Below are 22,723 nucleotides of genomic sequence, written 5' to 3' on the forward strand. Positions count from 1 at the left end.
ATGTAAGTATTTATATGATAGTATATATAAATTACTATTAATTATATGACTATTTATGATATATAATAGTGACTTCATAAATAATAGTGACTAGAGGTGGGCGTTAGGGTATCCATTCGGATTTGGTTCGGATCTATTTGGGTTTCGGGTTTCCGGGATCAAAGATTTGAGCCCATTCAGATATTTCTAAATTTCAGTTTGAATTCTATTCGAAACTTTGTGGGCTCGGTTTGGGTTCATATAATCTATTTAAATTAATTTTAAAATTTTAAAATTCATTATATATACTTTAAATTTCTCAAAATCTATAAATAAATAATATATTACATATAAATTTGAATAACATATGTCTGAATACCTAAACTTAACATATAAATTGGTTTGATTTAAATATTTGGATCGAGAATCAATACTTATTTTCTATTTTTGGTGTTATGAGTATACTAACTATTTTAGATATTTATTTTTGAATATTTTTATATATTTTAAGCATTTAAACCAACTTAAAAGTATCATATATATTCTGGATATTTTTATATACATTAAATCTAATATATATAGTATATAAATCTTTTTTTCGGATACATTTTGGTATCTAAAATACTTCACTTCGGATCGGATCCGGTTTCGATTCTCTAAAACATCAAAATTTTGAATAATTATATATTTAATCATTTTGGTTCGAGTTTGGTACTACTCTTTCGGATCGGAATCAGTTTAGTTCTTCAGATTTAAATTTTTATTCAGCCTTAATAATATAAAAATAAATAGCAACATAATTTTGAAAATACACCCGCACGGGCGTGCGGGTCAAGATCTAGTAATTATTTTACGAATGAAAAAGGCCGCGTAGCCAAGATAGGAGACAGACCACTAAGAGAATGCCACGTCATCTTATTTCGTTCTTTACACTTTCGGCTTAGAAAAAGTGTTAAGCTACGACGGTGACAGACTGACAGAAGGTAACAGTCGAATTTTAAAATAGTTTATTTATTTAGAATGGTGAGAGAGAGAGAGAAAACAAAAGAGTAAAGTGAGAAGAGGAGAGGAAGAAGAAGAACCCTTACTTTTGTTCCTCTGACTACTCATTTCATGTCGGAGACTTCCCAGAAACTAAAGAATCTCTTCAATAGAGACTAAATCTAACTCTCCTTTTTCTTCGTTTCAGTGTTTTCCTCCTTTGCTTACTTCTGAAGGAAACGAGAGAGAGAGAGAGAGAGAGAAAGCCATAGAGAAGAGGAGAGATGTATGTAGTGACGCCTCCTCAAAGATCTGGTTTGGGATCCAACAGCGATTTGCGGGTCTATCAATCATGGAAAGGAAGCAATGTTAGTTTCTTCTTTTATGTCAAAGCTTTGCCCTTTTTTTAATTCTTGAGCTATTAGGGTAGAAATTTCACAGTCATGGGGGCTCCTCAGATTAGTCTGTTCTAAAATTGGAACTCGGGTTTGTGTTAAAAGTGTTGCTTTTAAGGTTTCTTGTCTACAATGAATGTTTATTAGCAAAAATCATGAAGCTTTCTGTGACTACACTGTGAATAAAAATCATAACTTTAACCAAGAAATTAGTGCATTATTATTCTGAATATGATTTTGCTTCTTCTTATAAAGGCTTGCTGTATATTTTGTTGAGGCTGTGTATAAATGTGACACCAAAGATGAAATCTTGTTTAGTATGAAACATTTTGAAGTTAATTCTCCAAAGCACTCTATTGTAACCTTGTTAATGTACTCTCTTGTTTTGTTTTTTGTTTCTGCAGATATTTTGTCTTAAGGGAAGGTTTATATTCGGGCCAGACGCAAGATCACTTGGTCTGACCATAAGTCTCATCGTGGTCCCCGTCATAATCTTCTGCATCTTCGTTGCAAGCAAGCTAATTCAGGACTTCTCCGATACTTGGGGACTCTCAATAGTCTCTGTCGCTGTTGTCTTCACCATTTACGTCAGTAACCAACCTCCTCTCCTTTTGCATTCCAACTGTTCTTTTCACTGCCTCATTCATTCTTAAACAGTTTCTAATGCTTCATCACTCAGGACATAATTCTTCTGATGCTTACATCCGGAAGAGATCCAGGGATCATCCCAAGAAACTCTCATCCTCCTGAGCCTGAACCTCTCGATGGAAACTCAGGGACAAACCAAACTCCAAGACTGCCTCGCGTGAAGGAAGTTGAAGTTAACGGGAAGATATTTAAGGTCAAGTACTGTGACACTTGCATGCTCTACAGACCTCCTCGCTGCTCGCACTGCTCTATCTGCAACAACTGTGTAGAAAGATTTGACCATCACTGTCCTTGGGTTGGTCAATGCATTGCCCAAGTAAGTTTTAACGAGTATCTAATCTCTATCATCAGTCTTTTATCATTTTTAATCTAATGTTTGCTTTGGGGGGATTGATTTTTTTGCAGAGGAATTATCGGTTCTTCTTCATGTTTGTCTTCTCCACAACTCTTCTCTGTGTATACGTGTTGGCCTTTTGCTGTGTCTATATAAGGAAGATCAAAGAATCTGAAGATATAACCATTTGGAAAGCAATGCTCAAAACTCCTGCCTCAATAGCTCTCATCATCTACACCTTCATTTGTATGTGGTTCGTTGGAGGCTTAACTGGTTTCCATCTCTATCTCATCAGCACAAATCAGGTACACCTAAAAGTCCTTTTGCCTTTCTGTCTGAAAAAAAAAAGGAAACTCATGTTATTCTATTACAAGTTTTGATCTTTTTTTTTTTTTTTTTTGTTTTGTTTCTGTAGACTACATATGAGAATTTCAGATATAATTATGACCGGCGTACCAATCCACACAACAGAGGAGTGGTTGATAACTTTAAAGAGATCTTTTGTTCTGCGATACCTCCTTCCAAGAACAGTTTCAGAGCTATGGTACCTAGGGAAGCAGCTCCAATGCCGTCGAGATCAGCTGTTGGCGGTTTTATGAGTCCAAACATGGGGAGAGGTAATGATGAGATTGAGATGGGGAGGAAAGGTGTTTGGGCGATGGCTGAACATGGTGATGACAAGAACGTTAGTGATAATGAACGGTTTCATGTCAACGACGATGAGTTAGGTGACATTAGGACCACAACGGATGATGATGAACAACAGAGTGGTAGGCCAAACATTCACCCAAGGCACTCAAGCTGGGAAATGTCACCAGAGGTTATGGCCTTAGCATCAAGAAGAACTTAGAAACATGCCAAGATCAAAAAAAAAATAACTGAGGTGTTTTCAAAATGTGTTTTGTATGATTTTCAGCTTTTTTTTTGTTTACTGATTGTATTTTGTGTTGTTCAGATAAATCAATTGTGAATTGGTTTGATTTTTCAGAAGTTATGAGTGTTTTTATTAGTTGTTGTGTTCAGACAGTTAAAACTCTAATCATTGTGTTTTATTGTAATTTGTGATTTTAACAGTACTTATCTTTGAAAACAAAATGAATACAGACACTGGCACTGTACTTATAACTGTGTCACATAAATAAAAAGCTGAAGCTGATTTTTCCAGACATGTGGACTAGAAAACCAGACCAGTCTTGTTTATAGCGTTCATTGAAGCACGGCTATGCAATAAATGCAAAAGGATCCTTTAGATTCTTCTTCAACGTTCTAATTATTTTACTCATTGGATCTAAATCTCTTAAACAGTTGGTAAAACTTGAAAGCAAACAACGCTACATAAATGAGTCTTTGTCTTCAAACAAGGATTTTTCTATTCATGAACTTGAATCAAACAAAGTGGTCAAACCTTGACAAAAAAAGCTACTGTTTTTAACTGAGGATGAAGGTTAACCGTCCAGTCAAACACCAATAGACAAAGACAATAGAGAAAGTCAATACTAGGGCGTTGTTCATTTATTAGTGTGATTTGTACGCACATGTTATAAATTATATAAAAAGATGAACCATATTTCAGTTGAAATGTCACTATTACTATTTTTAACTTCCTCTAGCTTCCTTTTTATTTAGAACCTTACCCATGTGAGCAAGGAGCTCAAAAGACCTCTACAAAAAGTCTCTCTTCTAGTCATTACCTCTAATAAGTAGCCAAACCTTAGATTGCAGGTAGGTTTTTCCTTTTGTCTTCTCTTTTAAACCTACCAGAAAGGAAAAAAAAAAGATTTAAGGTTTTTTAAAGTTGACTTTGGTGTTTTTCTTTTCACTTTACAGGGGGAAAAAAACATGTATAAGAATCAGCTGCAAGAGCTTGCACAGAGAAGCTGTTTCAGCTTACCATCATATACTTGCATAAGAGAAGGACCAGATCATGCTCCAAGATTCAAAGCTGCTGTTAACTTCAATGGTGAGATATTTGAGAGCCCTACTTACTGTTCCACCCTCAGACAAGCTGAACATGCAGCTGCAGAAGTTTCACTTAGTGTCCTTTCCTCTAGAGTCCCTTCTAAATCCTTGTCTGCAAAGATTCTTGTAAGTTATGTTTTGATCATATACAGAAGAAAAAAACTGCATAAAGTGTAACTAACTATTTCAATATTATCTATTTTCAAGGATGAGACAGGGATTTACAAGAACTTGCTACAAGAGACAGCACATAGAGCTGGTCTTGATCTGCCAATGTACACAAGTGTGAGATCAGGATCTTATCACTTCCCAACTTTCTCTTGCACAGTGGAGCTAGCTGGGATGAGTTTCACAGGAGAATCAGCAAAGACAAAGAAACAAGCTGAGAAAAACGCAGCCATTGCAGCTTGGTCAGCTTTGAAAAAAAGTAACTAACTCAAACTACTCTGTTAAAGTTCCATAAAACCCAAAATGCTTTCTCACTTTTCTAATAGAATCAATCCCTCTTTAATTTATTTATTTACGTGCAGTGCCAAGCTTGGATTCTATGGGAGGAAAGGAAAATGGTGAAGAAGAGAAGGAACAAGAAGTAGTAGCAAGAGTACTTTCAAGATTTAAACCCAAAGAAATGAAAAGAAGAGAGACCACAAACCAAAGGAGAAGAAGTAAACAATATACAAACAAGGACTTGTCAGAGAGATTGAGATGGATCAATCTATTAACCTATGAACCTAAACCATCATCAACGCAGAAGCAACACAAGAAAACCAGTTTGGTCTCACATACACAAAGCCAACCATCAAGAACAAACCTTCAACAATTCAAAAGGAGATCATCACACGAAGCCAAGGCAGAGACAGAGATGATGATGATCACCACAAGGTCGTTTCCTTTGCACCCGATGGCTGCTCATCATAAAGCCAAACTCAACGGATCATCGAGCCGCGGAGGATATAGTAACCAAATCCCATTTTCCGACAGAGGCAGGTTCAGTTTCGTCGGAGGTTGTAATAGGCTAGCTCCACCGGTTCAAATCAGATCAGTGATTCCAGTTTTCGCAGCCCCACCATCAAAACCAAACCCTAGTCCTAGCACATCATCATCATCATCATCATCATCATCATCATCCATAAACTCTTGCTCTGTTCAAGAGAAGACTCTTAACTCAAACGAAAATTGTGGATCAAACCCATGATTAGTTAGGTGGATTTGGTTTAAGGGTTGATCACAAATTAAATCATGTTGTTTGTTGATTAGATAATAGTAATATGATTCCGTCTCTTTTTGATTGTGTTCTTGTTTTTATTTTTGATTTTTTTTTGAAATTTTTGGACCGACATGAGATTTGAATGCTTGCGTAAAGCACGGAGAACGGAAACAGAGAGCATTAAGTTAGGGAAGAAGATGGGACGTTGCAGTTGAGAAAGAAGACCATTAAATGGGTTTTGTCTTGTTTCATTAATGCGCCGATTGGCTCTGCTTCCCCACTCGTTCTTCTTTTATGGTTTGCTCTCTGTAACGTTGGTTCGAGCCAAAGAAAAATATGAAAATATGTTCTTTCACACAACAAATTTCACACATCTACCACAAGTCACGTATTTTTCGGAAAACATCCCACATTTTTGTTGAGATCTAAAAACAACCCCCAAATTCCTTTTTTTTATATAGTTATAAATTAAAATTGGTTACTAGAATTTGATTTTTAGGTAAAAATATTAGTTCCTATTAAGTACTATTTAATTATATATTCACTAAAACAGCATGCAAGAATTATGCTTGATCTTTTCCTTGGTCAAGATTTTTATTACACACTACTCCTTCTGTTTCAATAAGTTCTATGGTTTAGGAAAATTTTTTGTTTCAAAAAATGTATTTTTTATGTTTTTAATATATTTTTTGTCAACTAATAAAAACTGTAGTTTTCAAAATCATTAATTACATTTTTTAAAATTTTATTGATTTAGAAATATAGTAAACATAAAATTACAAATACTATGCATTAATAACTATGTTTTAATATGTTTTAGTGTGAAAATCCTATAATATGAATTATTTTGAAAGGGAGGAAATATATTATAAAATCCATTGTCTCCGATAAATATCTGAAAATATAAAAATTGATACTAAAATGATACCAAAGTCTAAAATTCTACGAGTAGGAAAGTTTGCATCTTTAGTTTTTTCATATATATATATATATAAATTCTGAGAGTAGAAAATTTGCATCTCTAATTTTTTTATATATGTAAATGGCTGGGACTCTAAATTTAAAAATGTTCTTGTTTTCTCAAAAGAGAATGTTCTTGTTTTCTCAAAAGAAAATGTTTTTTTTTTAACTCAACATCAACTTTTCATTATCCAAATATGAATACATGATTACAACCTCAAGAGATTTTAAACCCAACATACAACCGACGAGATCTAGTATTGCCTAGGAACACTGGAGTCGAAACTGGTTTGAATCCTAGACTACCCAATCTAATTCATCGGTGTATTTTTTACCACAATGAGACGAATTCTTTCCACGACCCGAGAGGAACTGTCTCTTAACCACCTAATTAGACCTCATGATACAGACACATCTACTAACATAATGAGACAAGCCTAAAACCGAGATTACAGATTATCCCAGGCTGTTGGTCCCTTAAGATCAGCGTGATAAACTTGACCAGACAGCATTTCCACCATTAGGCGCATTTCCGGAATAGTTTTGTATCACCTGCTTTCAACATCTTAAGTCAGGCAAAAACCGGACAGACCCATCCGGAATGAAAAATCGAGCTTTGGTAGTACCACGAACTGGAACTCAACACCTAAAAAGCGCATTCCAGACTCAGTTCCAGTGGCGGTCCCAGCTGAAATTTTCAGTGGGTTCAAATTTTTTAAAAATGACAATATAGGGTCTCTAACTCAGGTTTACTGGGTTCAATACACCCATTTTACCAAATATGCTAAGAGATTTTTCTTGTTATTTAGGTGCAATTTAAAATATTTAATGATTTTTGTGGTGTCATATGACACCATATATAGCTTACTGGGTCCGCCTCTGCTCAGTTCATATCCGTCTTCTTCCACTGCCTCGATCCTTAGTCAAAAGAAAATGTTTTAGTTCAGTTAAAACATAAGTATACAATTAAAATTTATATCCTCTATTTTCTGGTCTCAATCATTTGGGCCAGAAAGTTGAAAAAAAATCATTTGGGCCAGAATATAAATTCGGGGACATTTGCCTTTCTCGTGGGCCGTTTACAAACCGCAGCATAAAACTAAGACCTCCCTTACCATATTACCAACCAGACTGATATTACCAACCAGACTGGACTTAACCGGCCACTTGTTCGGCTTATATTTTTAATACAAAATTATGTTATCTGTTTCTGTAAAAAACATAGGTTTCAGTTTTTATGACGTGGATCCGAGTAGCAGAAAGCTCACATGTTGTTGGATCTGACCACGAGCCAACCATAATAGATAATAATCTAGATGATGTCAACGAAATTTTTTAAAATAAATTAATAATCCAATTTGAAGTTTTATCAGCATCTTGACAGGTAGATATTGCATAAAGTATATGTCAGATTTTCGTGGAGAAAATATTTTAAAACAGCAATCCAGAAGAAATAATAGGTCGTCGATTTTTGACCAGTCCTACATGTACAAAATATTTTTTATCACGTTTTCTAAATTACATTATGATTATGTAGCTGGAATGCCGGATAGTAATTAACTTATTTACTGCTAATTTTTCCAACTGTAATTCCATTTACTATGTCTAAAACGCTTCTTATTCTTTTGTTTAATACTTAAAAAATATACATTGTATTACTTTTGCTCGACCGTGAAGGCGTGAATCAGCTCCACACTAATTTAATTTTAAAAATTCCTGGTTTTCTATTTTCTTCCCCTCTAATTTTTTTTTCTTCTATTTAGGCAGGAATCTTTAAAAATAAAAACAAATAATTTCACTAAGTTTGGAAAACAAACAAAGTTCTTTAAGACATAAATAAAAAAGACACCTAATGAGTGAGACGTGGAAGATAGAATTATATCCAATGACTCAGAGCCACGTATAAGATGTGAACCGGACTCTTTTGTCTTAGTCATACCAAATCCCGTAAACGGCAAGAAGAAAGCATCAGGAAAGGCACAATGCTGACGTGGAATGGAATATTCGGTACGCGGAGAAGATCCAGCTCCCTTTTAGCTTCCACCACCTTTTTTATATAAATATACTCCAAGAAAAAAAACAAATTCAAGAATATAGAAACAAGAAATCGTCACACACATTTCGAAACCTCTCTTTCGTCTCTGATCTCTCTGCTTAGTCGTGAGAAAATGGCTCTCCGTACCGTCCTCGTCGCTGACGTTCCCAGCCTCCCTGATTCCGTGTACGGGTTATCCGAAGGTAGCATATCGTAAACCTAACTTGTGTATCACGGCAAATCCATATAATCTGCTTTTAATGTTTGTAGTTATTACAGGATATTACTAGTTTTTGGCAAGTAGATATACTGTATAATGATTCTTGTAATAATAAATATATAAAGCTGGCAAGCCTTCATCGTTTTGCTAATATATATTATATACACTCTTCTTTCTTGTTGTTCTTGGTATCTGTTATTCAGGTTTAGATATGAGCAAACCGACATCGTTTAAGATGCCTGGATTTTCAGTGATCGGACACAGGGGAAATGGTATGAATGTGTTGCAATCTTCTGATCGGAGAACCAGAGGGTTTAAAGAAAACTCTATCCTCTCTTTCAATTCCGCAGCCAAGTTTCCCATCGATTTCATTGAGTTCGACGTTCAGGTTGGTTTCTTCGAGACCTCTGGTTAGACTAGGTTAATCTTTTAGGGTTTTTTTTTTTTTTATAAGGGTTAGATTTGTGTGGAAGAAGATTCTGATTTTTGAATCTTTATGTTTTTGGTTTCTCCTCTATCTATAGTTTCTTAGAATAGATATGAACATATGAACAAGAAGATTCAAGAAAGAGAGATGGCCACGAAAAGTGAATCCAAGAGCTTTGTGTGTGGTTGTTTCTGTTTTTGTAGGTGACAAAGGATGATTTTCCAGTCATTTTCCACGATGATTTCATCTACTCTCAAGAGAATGTGAGTCTCCTCTTAGATCTTGATTCTTTTTTAATACTAATGCAAGATTAGATCTTATATTGATGGATCTTTTGTTTTTGTATTTATTGTGTTCAGGGTGTTGTTAATGAGAGTAGAGTGACTGACTTGAGCCTTTCTGAGTTTCTCCTCTATGGACCTCAGAAAGAAGCTGAGAAAATTGGGAAGACCCTTATGAGGAAATCCAAAGAAGGTCAGGTTTTGAAATGGGACGTTGACTCTGATGATCCCCTTTGTACGCTACAAGAGGCTTTCGAACGAGTTGAGCAATCTCTAGGGTTCAATATCGAGTTGAAATTCGACGATCAGGTTGTCTATGAACGAGAGTTTCTTGTCCATGTCCTCAGAACAGTTCTTCAGGTATGTATGATCATAACACTAAGTCCAACCAATTATAAGTGAAAAAAGCTCTTCAACTAATTTTTTGTTTCCATTTTGTTGCGTGTGGCACAAACTACAGGTGGTGTTTGATTATGCAAAAGACAGACCAGTGATCTTCTCAAGTTTCCAACCAGATGCAGCACAGCTTGTTAGGGAACTACAGAGCACTTACCCTGTATGTTCCTAAAGTTTTTTAATCCTAATTTTCAGAAAATGGATACTTTTTGATGCAAAATGCTGATTATGATTATGGTTTGTTTTCTTAGGTTTACTTTCTGACTGATGCGGGGAACCAAATGTACAAAGATGAGAGAAGAAACTCACTAGAAGAAGCAATAAAAGTTTGCTTGGAAGGAAAGCTACAAGGCATTGTTTCAGAGGTAAAAGGAGTTTTCAGAAACCCATCAGCCATTCCCAAGATCAAAGAATCTAACCTCTCTCTCCTTACATACGGCAAACTCAAGTAAAGCTTCTTTCTTATCAGCCAAACTCTTGACTCTAAACTCTTAGTTGATGTATTGATTCCAAAATTGGTGTGTTGCAGCAATGTGGGGGAGGCAGTGTACATGCAATATGTGATGGGGATTGAGGGAGTGATTGTAGACTTTGTTGAGGAGATTTCAGAGTCAGTAAGACTCATGATGATTCGACCACCATCACCATCATCACCATTATCATCATCAGCAGCTTCGAAGGATGATGTTGCTGCCATTACAAGACCTGAGTTTTCGCAAAAGGAGATTGATTTTCTTCTCAAGCTTCTCTCACAGTTGATACAGCATTGATTGATGAATCATCATTACCTTTGTTTCTCTGGATCGAATATCTCTCTGCCTTTTCTTTTATAATGTTTCTTTAGGTTTGATTTTCTTCCTAATTTTTATTTTCTTTCTTGATTTTTCTTCTTCCGGGTGTTTTGGTCCCAATAGCTAAACTGTAAATAAATCTGCAATATTTTTACTCTTCATATGGATTATTTTAAAATAATTTTCATGTAAACAAAAAAAAATATAGAGACCAAATTAAGCTGTATAATTAATTCACCTACAAAATTCGTAACAAAAGCTTTTGAGCGGCCGTGAATCACATGCACTCTACCTTTTCCCTTTCTCAAATTTTTGTTGATATTTGTTTTGGTAGAGGTTCTCGGGTCACTAGCGTTACTCGCCGGACCGCGTCAACGCCTCCCGCACCCTCCCTTTTCTTCGGCTTCTGCGGTTATAAACGGAATAGTAGTTGATTAGAAGCTATTGATCCTTCCAATTAACCACCGAATTATTAACAGCCACAGCAAAAAAAAAAATAGTTTTAATTTTACAGCAAAAATATAAAGCTATTGATCCTTCCAATCAACCCCAAATTTACTAGATTTGAATGTGTATTTCGTTGTAACCATTTCTTAAGACAATTTTCTTCTTTTCTTAACTAGGGGAAACCCGCCCTACGGACGGGATGTGATCTATTTGCGTTTATCAAAGATATAATTTTTTGTGTAAATTTTCTTTGATGTTCATTTGATTGTGAGTATGATTATGTTAATAGATTAGTGTTGTTTCCACCAAATTTGAATTATATAACTAAAAATGATATGTGAGGATACTCAATATTGTCGTTGATTTGATTTAGAGTTGAAAGATTTTATAATGTTTTAATACTCACAACACTTCTCTAAATTAAAATCTGGAGTATTATAAGTTAAATCAAACGAAATCTAGCCAAAGAGAACACAATAAGGAAACCTTGTTAAACCATTGATCGTGAAAGATTTCTATAGCTTTTATGGGGCGAAAAAAGTTGAGTTTTAATTTTTCTCTGCAGCTATGTATATATTAACAATGCTTCTTGGTGAGACAATACCGAGCTGCTGAAAACAACGTCTCTCACCTGGTGATGGAGCTGAAAAAAAAAAGATATTGGAAGTCTCAACAAAGTATTCCCCTTCTTTTTAAAATATATGATTAAATTTTGCTTTAATGCAATCAAATGTTCATTTCTTCCTAAGAGATCGAAAGCATCAACGAAGAGCATACCTAATAAATAAAAGGATACTGAACTGATCAGATAGAGTTAAAACTCCTAGCTTAATTAGATCAATGATAAGACGTGGAGTCCTAACACAGTATCGCTTAACGTCTCTCAAAGATGAATTCTTGCTACCAAATACATTGTCATAACTCATATACTAAAAAGTTTTCTACTGGTATCTAAATATGCTTCAGTTTAAGGTTAAATATGAGTGAATAAAGTGAGGCGAAGCCTTACCTTAGCATTAGCATAAACAACCTTGATGCCTAGATGGAACCATGATTTCTCGTCCTTAGGTTCCGAAGCTTCTGATTCTTGACCCTCTGCAAGCATGATGTTCCCTAGAGGAAGGAATGTATACACTATACGGAAGAGTGCACCCGGCAAAATTAGAATGTAAGTAGAGTTTTACTTATGTCTGAGCATGTAAATAAACAACTAAAAGGAAAGCACCTGATCTTCAGAATCAGATCCCAACGTCGTCCATGGCTTTCCTAGCATCTATGTATTCCTTGGAATCATTAAGCCATCCAACGCAGACATGATCTATTAAATTTAAAGTGCAGCACAAATCATCTAATTTAGGATGGTTAAACCATAGAAGAAATCAGGCTTAACTTTTCAAGTCCAGCACAAATTCTTTAAAAACAATAGTAAGAGTAAGTAGAGTGTAACTGTTCAGATTGTTTTCCTATTATGATGTTTGCTGAAGCCTAGTTCATCTAAACAGCAAAATTGGATAGAAGGAGAATAATTACTGTAACGGAAATCTATTACGAAGCTAAGGAAATTATTTTTTTAGTTAGATCAGCTACACGGGCACTTATTTATTTGGGAGCTCATAATTTTAGTGAGGTTGTAGCAAAAACTATGATGATACTTCTTAACTTTGATACCAAATCATGTATGCCCTTGGCGAAATTGAAGATGAAGGTGTATCACTCCACACAATGCTGTCGACACTAAATTTTGAACTGTTATGATCTTCCCTGCTGGACAACTGCAAAAGAAAGAAAACACAAGTTGATAGTTTTATTGTTACACTTGGTAACATGAAATATAGTAAGTGGGGGAGAAAAAGTGTCAATCTCATGTATCAGTATCTCTCTCTAACTGTTCTCCAGATGTAATTACAAGAATCAGAGATGCAAAGAATATGTATGTTGTTTGTGCTAGAATCCTAGATTTTTTTCATAAATGAAGATCAACCTTATCTCTCTCAAGCAGTAACATATTCTGTGAAAGCAAAAGAGAAGAGACAGGAACATGCCTAAATCCAGCTCTGAAGCCACTGATCCAATCATTCTTGTAGGATTTGAGTCTCCAAATAACATTGTTCGTTATGCCCTGAAAAGGGACAGAGCTATCAGTCTTCGCCATTTAGATTTATTTTGGTTCAAGTTGAAAACTTGATAGTTGTCCAACAGGTTAAAAAGGAAGTTTAAGACAAAGCATTGTAACCAATATTAGAATTACAAATCCAACTGATTCAAACCTGAAAAGCTGGTGGTTAGTCTGAAAGTCAGTAGAACCAAACTAAACAAAGTATGAATTAACTGTTTTTAATCACTTTTTCAAGAAAATATTCAGTTTACTCAGAAACTCAGATCCAACTATGAATATCTATACAAGTACCTAAAGCAGAATCCAAAGGAATGTCCTTAAAGCCTTGATTGCATTGGAGTCTTTAAAAGATGTACAATTGATTTAATTTGACAAAAAGGAGAACTTTACAACATATTTGGTGGAAATCTCAAAAGAAACAACAGAAGCTGGAGAACCAAATTAAATAAAACCGATAAATCTAAAAAGAGAAGTAAAGACATGGATTCTAAGCTTTAATTAAAGAATGACTCAGAAAAATACCAAACTAAAAATAGGTCAAGATGCCCAAAAGAGACACCATTCTTTAGACTGAAAGAAAAAGAAGCTAGTGTGCAGCTTCTTTGCTCTTCGCCTCCTTAGGAGAACCGTGAGGGATTTCATCAGAATTATTTCAGTTCAGGGATCGCATGTAGAGATCCAAGCTCGCCGCCTCGAGCCTTCCAAAACCCTCAGGTGACGCGCTTCGACGGTGGAGCCGGTTTCCAAAACGGCGAATGGCTGAAAAGCCCTTGCTACTCCTATTTCGGATTTTTTTTTTCCGGAAATAATTTAGAAGAATGGACTGGTGAAATTCATGGAAGGTGACTCACATATTTATAGCTCACTGAATGATGATGTTGCTTGAATCGGAAATCATGTAAGGAGAGGGGAATCAGTGTAAATGCGAGCCTTAATGAAGATGCATGAATCCAATCGACTCTGTAATGGTGCCGGACTTTGATACAGATTAGGAGAACTCAAATCGATTAGCCGTGGTCGGAAGAACTTTTTTTTAAAGAGAGACACGTGTCACACTTACATGATTCGAGTTTGTGACATGGCATCCTAGGTGGACACCCCAAGAGGGATAGAAACTGTACTTTATATATAAAGATTATATCCCAATTGTTGTTGATCCGACCTTTTAAAGGATGCTTGAAATTCCAATCAAACTACAACTCATAGTTCTTCTCTGCCTTAACTATGAAGAAACAAAAAGGACATTCCTTTTTTTCTTCCTCATCATCAGTATCAAGTTCAAGAATCCAATTCCAATAGCCACAACAGAAAGTTTCTTTGATATGAACAAACTAAAATAAAATAGATTTAAACCAATTCCCCCCAAATATTCTTCATCCCCTTCTTATTATTTGAGGAGACCATTTATAAATAAACCTTTTAATTATGTGTGATTAACAAGTTTGCCATTACTTACTTGGCATCACCACAATCCACCTCACAACCTTTTTTCAAAAACCCTTTCTTGCCTAGACTTATTACAGTCATGCCATTGCCTAAAACATATAGTATATCCTTCATTTTATGCATCTATGTACCATTATGTCTTTACAATTAATTGTGGAGAAAATCGTATTAATTGTGTGATTGTTTCGGAAATCTATAAATGGAATATTCATAAAGGCAACATTGATTATTTGACTTAATCACAAGTCTATATTATTGTTTTCATAGTACATCATAAAAAGTTGACTCGAGCATGGTCATATTAATTGGTCACGATTTTGTGATGTATCTTAACATAATGTTTTGGTCATGTTAATTGGTTACGTGTGTTGATATGAACGATAATATCAAATCCGGTAGGGTTTTTATAATGTTATACAAAATTAGTAGGATACTATGATATCAATAGTCACAATTGATAGGGTTTTGACTATATATAAACGATTCATATTTTTCTGATATTAAATTTCTTTATGATTCTTAATTATACATGCCATTTTAAGGACTGAAAAATATAAATGATTCATAATTATTTTATATTATAAAACTTTAGTACATGAAATTTATTTTGATGAATATTTTTTGTATTTTATGGAATATGTGACATTTATTTTGGGATAGACAATATACATTATTTTATATTGTAATATCAAAATATCGTATATAAAACATTTTGAGCAATCTTGAAAATTGTAAAATACATTCAAAAAAGAATTCTATATTAAATTTATTGCAATCCCTAAAATTTTGTAAAAACACTTTTTATAAATAAAAGATAAATTAGAAGAGGCTCATATGTATTTTGAATTATAATGAATATTAAGGTTCGATAAAGGGTCTATTTTAAAATTTTGAGTCTTAATAAGTCCACTAAATTTGAAAATTCATATTAGTTTCTTTTTTTTTCTATTGTTTTCCAACTTAATATTATTTACTTCAATATATTTATTTTCTTTTACAATTTTTATGTACTTCAAAACCATTATAATTTTAATGAAATATAACGACTTAACTTCAATAATAAGACAATTACTGTTTATCAACTATAATAAGGTTATCTTTATCCGAATACTTCAGTAAGTTTTTTTGTTATTTGAAAAATTCAGTAAATATCTCATTCCAAATTAGTTTTCCTTACATTAATCTGGATATCAATGTTACTTATGCTAATCTATTCTATGTATAATATGTCATTTTCCGTGTTTTCAATATCTATAGATTAAATTTGTAATTTCTTTTATTCCTTTCATCCCGCGCAAGGCGCGGGTAATCACCTAGTACTTATTGTTTCAAGACATGCTTTATTTAGATAGTTTTTTGTTACAGTTATATTTACTACTCTAGAGTCCAAACTGTTTACATTTTAAATCACCTTCTAGATTAGAATTGTAGTTCTATATATATTATAAAATTATGAATTTGTTTTTTCTTAGCTTTACCAATGCTACGATAATCTATAAATAAATTTTAATATTTGAAGGCACTATAAATATGGGTATGGCCAACTCATGATCATAAAAAAAATTCTAAGCAAGTCAATCATGTTATTAAAAACTATAAAAATATTACAAAAACGATTACCATAAATAATTGATTTCATTAATTTGTAACCTTTTATTTGCTTACAAAAAGGAAGCATGCTAATATCATTAATTTATTACACACGCTAGTTAATTATGCGTGTGGCATGGTGTTATTACCTGGCTGTTTATAACTTCCTGCAGACACTATATAACCAACCAATTAGGAAGAACGATCTCTCGCATCACGAAATCTTAAATAATGGAACTAAAACTCAGAGGTCTGCCTATAGGATTCAGGTTTTGTCCAACAGATTGTGAGATATCAAAATATTTATTGATCAAAAAAGTTATGGAAGAAGAACCAATGAAGGTTCGTAATGTACGGTATGTACCTGAAGAGTGTCATGATATTTTCTCAAAACATCCTCGTGACTTGCCTGGTAACTTTTCCCCATTGCTATAATCTAGGGTTTTATTTATGAGATGTTAAAAGGGTAAAAAAAAGTTAGACTTTTGTCTAAGGTTTATCTTGTTAGTGAAATAATGTTTGATCTATGTTTCGTTTTGTTCTTTCAGGCTACCCAAGAGAAACGCATTGGTACTTTTATTGCAGAAAACTTAGTAGCCGAGTTACTAGTCATAGTATCTGGAAACAAACCGGAGAAGAAACTGACGTTTTAGATCCAAAGAATAATGATGCATTAGTCGGTATCAAACGTCCATTTACTCTTCTCGATCACGAAGAAGAGTCCGGTGATATTCTTTTGTCAGATGAAGACGAACCTTCACAACATAATTGGTTCATGGATGAAATTAGCCTCCCATTGACAGTTTCAGAAACTGATTGGATTTTGTGCCATGTTTTCCCCAAAATCAAACCTTAGTTATCCAAAGAAGAGGAGGAAGAAGAAGAAAGTGTTGTTACAAAGAGTCAGTGCCGTGCTAAGCTAGTCGAGAGGGGCTAAGGCCGAGAAAGTATTTCCTTATTTAGTACTAAACATTTATTATATAAAACCTTGAAAATATGTATTAAACTAATATTTAGCAAAAAATGTATTAAACTATACAAAATAGAAGGTATACATTTTGATTGAAAATAAATAACAATTAGACTATTTATGATTATTTTGTTTATAATTATCTAATTAAGTGTATGTTGATTTAGAAATTTTAAAGGAAAAGTTAATAATATTAAGATAATATCCTAGATATATAGAATTATATGAATGAACAAGATTGATGCTACAAATTTTTAAAAGAACTGGACAAAAATATGTAAAAAAGATAATTTTATGAATTTAGATTAACTACTAAAATTTCAGTGTCATGATCCTGAACATGTAATAGTTAACAGCAGCACAGACATATTTATAACAAACTATATTCCAGTTTTGAAACTAAAAAGAAATTTGTATACTAGTTTAACTAACTAAAACAGATATTTCAAGTATAGGACCCTAAGATATGATGGGGGCCTAAGGCGTTGGCCTTTTTCATTACATGATGAGCACGGCTCTGCAAAGAGTTTGGATCTTCTTAGAGAGAACGATGGAAATGTTCTTCCTCCACCTCATTCTCCACCTTAGCTTCTTCTGATGGCAACAACTTGAGCTTCAACTTACTCAGTTTGTAGAGTCCGCTGTGATATACTATCTTGCAGCAAGTATTGCTCATTGGTTCTGAAGTGCGGAGTCTCAGATGAGGTAAATAAGCCTTTAGTTTTATTCTCTAACCTTTTGATTAATAGCAGCCTAGGAGGAGGCCTTGGATGAATCTCTATTAGTTTATGTGCACTCAATAGTTTGCTATTTTGTTACAATATAAGAGCAGTTTGCCGGCAACTGTAAGATTTGATTATCATTGGTATGTGTTTTTTTTTGGATAGATCTTAGTTGCAATCACCTATCAGATAGTTCCTGCTGATACACAGTATGCTGAGATACCTCTTGCTGCTGTAACATCTACCCACCAGAAAAAAGGTTCGTTTTTTCTCATTTTAAATAGTAACGGCTTTAATTGTTAAATGATTTACCATAGATCTTGTGTTCAATGGTTGCATACTTGCTTTCAAGTGGTTTTAGTAGAGTTTATCTTTTTCTTTTTGCAACTGGTTTTACTGAAGATAGCAACCTAATCGAAAACTAAATAGATTGAGGTTTTATCGATACTTTTTCAGGGTTTTGGCAAACTCGTCTATGAAGAATTAATGAAGAGGCTTCGTAGTGTTGGCATTCGGACTATATACTGTTGGGCAGACAAAGAATCTGAAGACTTCTGGCTTAAACAGGTGAACATTATGTTTACTGTTCTTCGAGCTTTCTCTTCCACTTTTTTATTGTATTCAAACTAAGCCATAAGCTACATTTTTGAAGTACTTTGGCTATGGTCTTTCGGTAACCTTCTTATGAACTTTTCAGGGATTTATATCACTAGTAGAGATAGACCAGAAGGGCAAAGCAAAGAGGTTACACATTAAGTCTAACATTCGAAAGGCCTTGTGTTTCCCCGGCGGTTCTACTCTCTCATGCTTTCTCATCTGAAAAAGGAACCTTCTGTTAATCCTGTGACTGGAGATTCAGTTAAATTTGGAGAGAGATTTGGTGAAACCCCGTTTATGTTGACTGTAAGTTCTTTAACTGTTCTTAAAATTTGAAGATACTTGTTCCAAACTCCAATTGTTTTCCTCAAGCACTCAAATAGAACTGGTTTCATACACAGGTCTCTCTACTATCAGAAGTCCAGTAGACTCGACCACCACAGGAAAGGAACAAGAGAAAGTGATCTCTGATCAAGCTACCACAGCTGACAGTGATTCCACACCTGGCTTCAAGAGATGTTGGGAAGCTTCCATGTGTTCTCTACAATCCAAACGGATCAGAGCAAACTGCAATAATGACTCTGAGATAGCTAAAGAGGATCTGTAAAAGCTATCGTACTACTCATCTACTTCCTGGGAGAAACATGTAACTATCTATTCAAGTAGAATGCCTATGTTGTTGATACAAACAATTGAAAGTGTGAACCGACACAAACATATTTATACAAGGCATGCATGAGACTGTTTACTAAGAAGTATTGTTGGTGTCGCATGAGAAGAAGGGTATCTAACTTTGAACAACCAAAACACAAAAGAAGAAAGCTAACAAGAACAAGAAACCTGGAAACAAAAGAAGTCAGCCTGGAGAGACAAAACCCAAAGTTAATTTTGGAAAAAAAAAAAGAAATCAAATAGAGATTAAACTCTGGAAATAACAAACAAGAAATCTCATGACTTGAGCACACCTGAAAGTAAATAAGTCTGGCTGGATTTCGGGGTCATGTATCAACAGATATGGACTTGATACAGTGTCATAAAAGAGCAAATTCTTCTTCTTCTTCTTCTTTCCTCCATCCACAAGTAGTAGTGGACGGAAGGCGCATATTGTTGAGCAATCAAAACAACAAGAATTCATAACCAGATCGATGGAGTAAAGTTTTTCCCAAGTCTTGTTGCCTGAATTGAAGGACCATATGACTTGGTCGGGCCACTTCATGTGTGACACGCACAGACGGTTGTCGAGGTTGCACAAGACGATCGAGTAAGGATTCTCATCATGTGAATTGGCGGGAAAGGGAGTTTTGGAAGAGACGAGTTGAAAAGCCTCGGTGTGAAGATCAAAAGATACAACCTTGGTTTCCACGCAATCTGTGAGCCAATGAAGCGAACCGTGTACAAAGACGGGATCGGCGACCCCAACAACCCGATAAGGAGCAGAGGGAGTGACATACCTCCAAGCATTGGCGCCAAAGTCGAAAACTTCGCATGTGGTAGCGTTGTCAAGGCCTATTTCTGAAGAGTTGTATAGCCAAACAGGCTTGTAAGTAGATGTTATCTTGTCTTTGCCGAATCCAAGCTTAAAGAGGCCGTGCCCAAGCTCAAAGTAACTCTCTCCTTGGCTCATCCTGACTTGTTGCAATTGGCAGAGAGGGAGAGGTCGATACCATCTCGTGGCGGGGTTGAAGACATAACCGGATTCCAAGGGATGGTAGAGGCAAACGAGACCGTCACAGCTATTATCGGACACAAAGTAGCCTGTTGTTGGGTTCTCCTTACCCCAAGGATTAGGGATTTTGACCGATGAGGACGAACCCAGTACATATCTTCTTTGACTACTTTCCGTCGCCATGAGAACATCCGGATCTCTTCCTCCTGACTCCTCATGCTTCAACTGCCTCTCTTGGAAGTTTCGTGATTCGATCGTTGTTTTCCATTGCTTTGATACAGACTTGAATCTCAGCAGAGATCTCACCGGAAGTCTCTCCATGATGTGCTCTACCACGTCGTGGGGCAGCCCTTCTTCCATCATCATCATCAATCTACGTTTTTTTCCCATCATCATCATCATCAATCACAATAAGAAGAAATACAGAGAGGCTGCTTTAGCTTTATAAACGAGATTTGACATATTAAAAAGAAGAAAAAAGGAAAACCTCTCAGGGATAAGGAAAAGGTATTATTACTGGATTTCTTGATTTTCATCACATCTCTGGTCGGTCCTTCAAACCACGCACAACATATATCTTTCTCCCAACTCAACTCACATACCGAAACCGACTTTTCGGACTTATCTCTTCTTCTTATTATCAATAATAATAATAATAATAATATTAATTATGTTTTAGAATTTGTTTTACTTTTGTTTTATTTTAGACTTAAATATTAATTTTACTATACACATTAGACATTCATATATTTTATAAATTTTAAATCTTAATATTTTTTTATATGTCATAATTCTTCATTTCTTACAAAAAAATATTAAAATAACTAAACTATTTTTGATATTTTGTATGTCAAATGAAAAAATAAAAATATAGAAACTAAAATTTAAATATTTTCTAAATGTTTTTAAACATAAAATACATACATGTCCAACTATATTTTATGTTTTAAAACGTTCATAAAATATTTAACTAATATTTTTATTTTTATTTTTATAGCTAATATATTATATAGTAAAATTAGTTAATCTATTAACTTGCGGTTCACTCGCAATGAGTAAATAATCCAAAAGATTGTCGGGTCGGATTTAAAAATATTGTCCAAAACCCTATCCTACCCTACCCAAACAATAAAAGTACCCACCCATAAAAAAACCTAAATATGAAAAACTGGATAAAAATCTCAAACTGTTACGGTAACCCGAAATTAACCCAGATTATCCACGGGCACACTCTAATACTTTTGAAATCATTCTCAGACATGGTTTGACTCTTAAGAGTCTTAAGACTCTCTGTTCCTGGATTCATAGGTTATGTTGTTGTTGACAGAGAGTTTGGGAATGCGATGGTGGATATGTTCTCTATGTGCGGGTGTCTAGATAAGGCCAGAGAGGTTTTTGAATCGATGAGGAGGGGAAAAAATTTGTTAGTAACGGTAGGGTTGATGAGGGTAGAGTTGTTTGAGAGATGTTGTTCTGTGGACGGCTATGATGAATGGGTATGTTCAGTTTAACCGCTTTGATGTTAGACGCGATATCTTCGTGCTTGTCTCTCTTTTGAAATGATGTGCGCAGATGGGGGATCTAGAGTTAGGGAAGTGGATCAATGGCTACATATATGAGAACAGAGTTAGAGTTGATAAAGTGGTTGGTACTACTGCTCTTGTGGACATGTATGCAAAATGTGGGTTCATAGACACAGACAGCTCTGGAGGTTTTCTATGAAACGGAGGACAGAGACGCTGCTTCTTGGACATCGCTTATCTACGGTCTTGCCGTCAACGGGATGTCAAGGAGAGCGATGGACTTGTACTACAAGATGGAAAGGGTTGAAGTCAGATCAACGTTTGTCTCGCTCTTAACAGCTTGTAAACCACGGTGGGTTTGTGGGAGAAGGACGTAGAGTTTTCTATTCGATGATCCAGCCTAAAACAGAGCACTATAGCTGTATGATTGACCTACTATGCAGAGCTGGTTGTTTAGATGAAGCAGAGGAACTGCTAAGATAAGATGAGAGATGAAAGCGGTGGAGCTTTAGTTCCTGTGTACTGCTCTTTGCTTAGCGCTGCTCCTCGGAACTATGGGAATGTCGAGTTAGCTGAAAGGGTAGCGGAGAAGCTGGAGGAAGTGGAAGTTAGTGATTCGAGTGCTCATACTCTGCTGGCAAGTGTATACGCATCTGCCAATAGATGGGAAGACGTGACGAGTGTGAGAAGCAAAATGAAAGATCTTATATAAAAGTTCTCAAGTTATCACTGACTTACCGAATATATAAAAACAGTTTAACCATTACGAGGAAAATTTAATAAGTAACATGTATATTTTGTTTGTAAAACTGTAAATGAATTTTGACCAATGCAAACACACAAATGAATTTAAATATATAACTTTATTAAATAAAAACACACAAAATGAAATATACAAATTAATTATAAAACACCAAAAGTGAATTAAAAGGTGTTAAAAATATATTAATTTATAAAATATATATATATATATATAATTTAAATGAATGCAATACATAATAAATTTATATTACATAACTTGTAGAATTAGAAT

At 34.8% G+C, this 22,723-nt stretch overlaps 4 protein-coding genes and 2 pseudogenes across 8 annotated transcripts; 5 read left to right on the forward strand and 1 right to left on the reverse strand.

Moving 5' to 3' along the window:
* Positions 1 to 1,003: 1,003 nt before the first annotated feature.
* On the forward strand, positions 1,004 to 3,346 carry LOC108855423 (probable protein S-acyltransferase 6). The gene is made up of 5 exons (XM_018629239.2): positions 1,004 to 1,328; positions 1,760 to 1,942; positions 2,035 to 2,319; positions 2,409 to 2,642; positions 2,753 to 3,346. The coding sequence occupies exons 1-5, from the start codon at positions 1,245 to 1,247 to the stop codon at positions 3,185 to 3,187; spliced, it is 1,221 nt and encodes a 406-aa protein (XP_018484741.1). The 5' UTR covers positions 1,004 to 1,244; the 3' UTR covers positions 3,188 to 3,346.
* Positions 3,347 to 3,937: 591 nt separating this feature from the next.
* Positions 3,938 to 5,736, forward strand: LOC108855424 (double-stranded RNA-binding protein 5). The gene is made up of 4 exons (XM_018629240.2): positions 3,938 to 4,059; positions 4,165 to 4,422; positions 4,504 to 4,723; positions 4,827 to 5,736. The coding sequence occupies exons 2-4, from the start codon at positions 4,177 to 4,179 to the stop codon at positions 5,489 to 5,491; spliced, it is 1,131 nt and encodes a 376-aa protein (XP_018484742.1). The 5' UTR covers positions 3,938 to 4,059; positions 4,165 to 4,176; the 3' UTR covers positions 5,492 to 5,736.
* A 2,805-nt stretch (positions 5,737 to 8,541) lies between these two features.
* Positions 8,542 to 10,774, forward strand: LOC108849352 (glycerophosphodiester phosphodiesterase GDPD2). Its single transcript, XM_018622897.2, has 7 exons — positions 8,542 to 8,701; positions 8,922 to 9,106; positions 9,349 to 9,408; positions 9,505 to 9,786; positions 9,887 to 9,982; positions 10,074 to 10,270; positions 10,352 to 10,774. The coding sequence occupies exons 1-7, from the start codon at positions 8,632 to 8,634 to the stop codon at positions 10,590 to 10,592; spliced, it is 1,131 nt and encodes a 376-aa protein (XP_018478399.1). The 5' UTR covers positions 8,542 to 8,631; the 3' UTR covers positions 10,593 to 10,774.
* Positions 10,775 to 16,438: 5,664 nt separating this feature from the next.
* LOC108850688 (NAC domain-containing protein 20-like) lies at positions 16,439 to 17,770 on the forward strand (annotated as a pseudogene).
* A 734-nt stretch (positions 17,771 to 18,504) lies between these two features.
* On the reverse strand, positions 18,505 to 20,775 carry LOC108850689 (F-box/LRR-repeat/kelch-repeat protein At1g09650-like). 5 transcript variants are annotated; one of them, XM_057009527.1, is made up of 3 exons: positions 19,467 to 20,746; positions 19,342 to 19,362; positions 18,505 to 19,042 (listed from the first exon to the last, which is right to left on the reverse strand). In XM_057009527.1, the coding sequence occupies exons 1-3, from the start codon at positions 20,567 to 20,569 to the stop codon at positions 18,973 to 18,975; spliced, it is 1,194 nt and encodes a 397-aa protein (XP_056865507.1). In that variant the 5' UTR covers positions 20,570 to 20,746; the 3' UTR covers positions 18,505 to 18,972. The 5 variants fall into 5 exon arrangements, with proteins under 5 accessions (XP_056865507.1, XP_018479680.2, XP_056865505.1 ...); XM_057009525.1 differs by lacking the exon at positions 18,505 to 19,042 and having other exon boundaries at positions 19,058 to 19,362; positions 19,467 to 20,540; positions 20,655 to 20,775; XM_057009526.1 differs by lacking the exon at positions 18,505 to 19,042 and having other exon boundaries at positions 19,058 to 19,362; positions 19,467 to 20,540; positions 20,685 to 20,772.
* Positions 20,776 to 21,327: 552 nt separating this feature from the next.
* Positions 21,328 to 22,521, forward strand: LOC130511285 (pentatricopeptide repeat-containing protein At1g31430-like; annotated as a pseudogene).
* The last annotated feature ends 202 nt before the right edge of the window (positions 22,522 to 22,723 follow it).

Source organism: Raphanus sativus, chromosome 4, assembly GCF_000801105.2.
Source record: "Raphanus sativus cultivar WK10039 chromosome 4, ASM80110v3, whole genome shotgun sequence".
NCBI classification, from domain to species: Eukaryota; Viridiplantae; Streptophyta; class Magnoliopsida; order Brassicales; family Brassicaceae; genus Raphanus; species Raphanus sativus.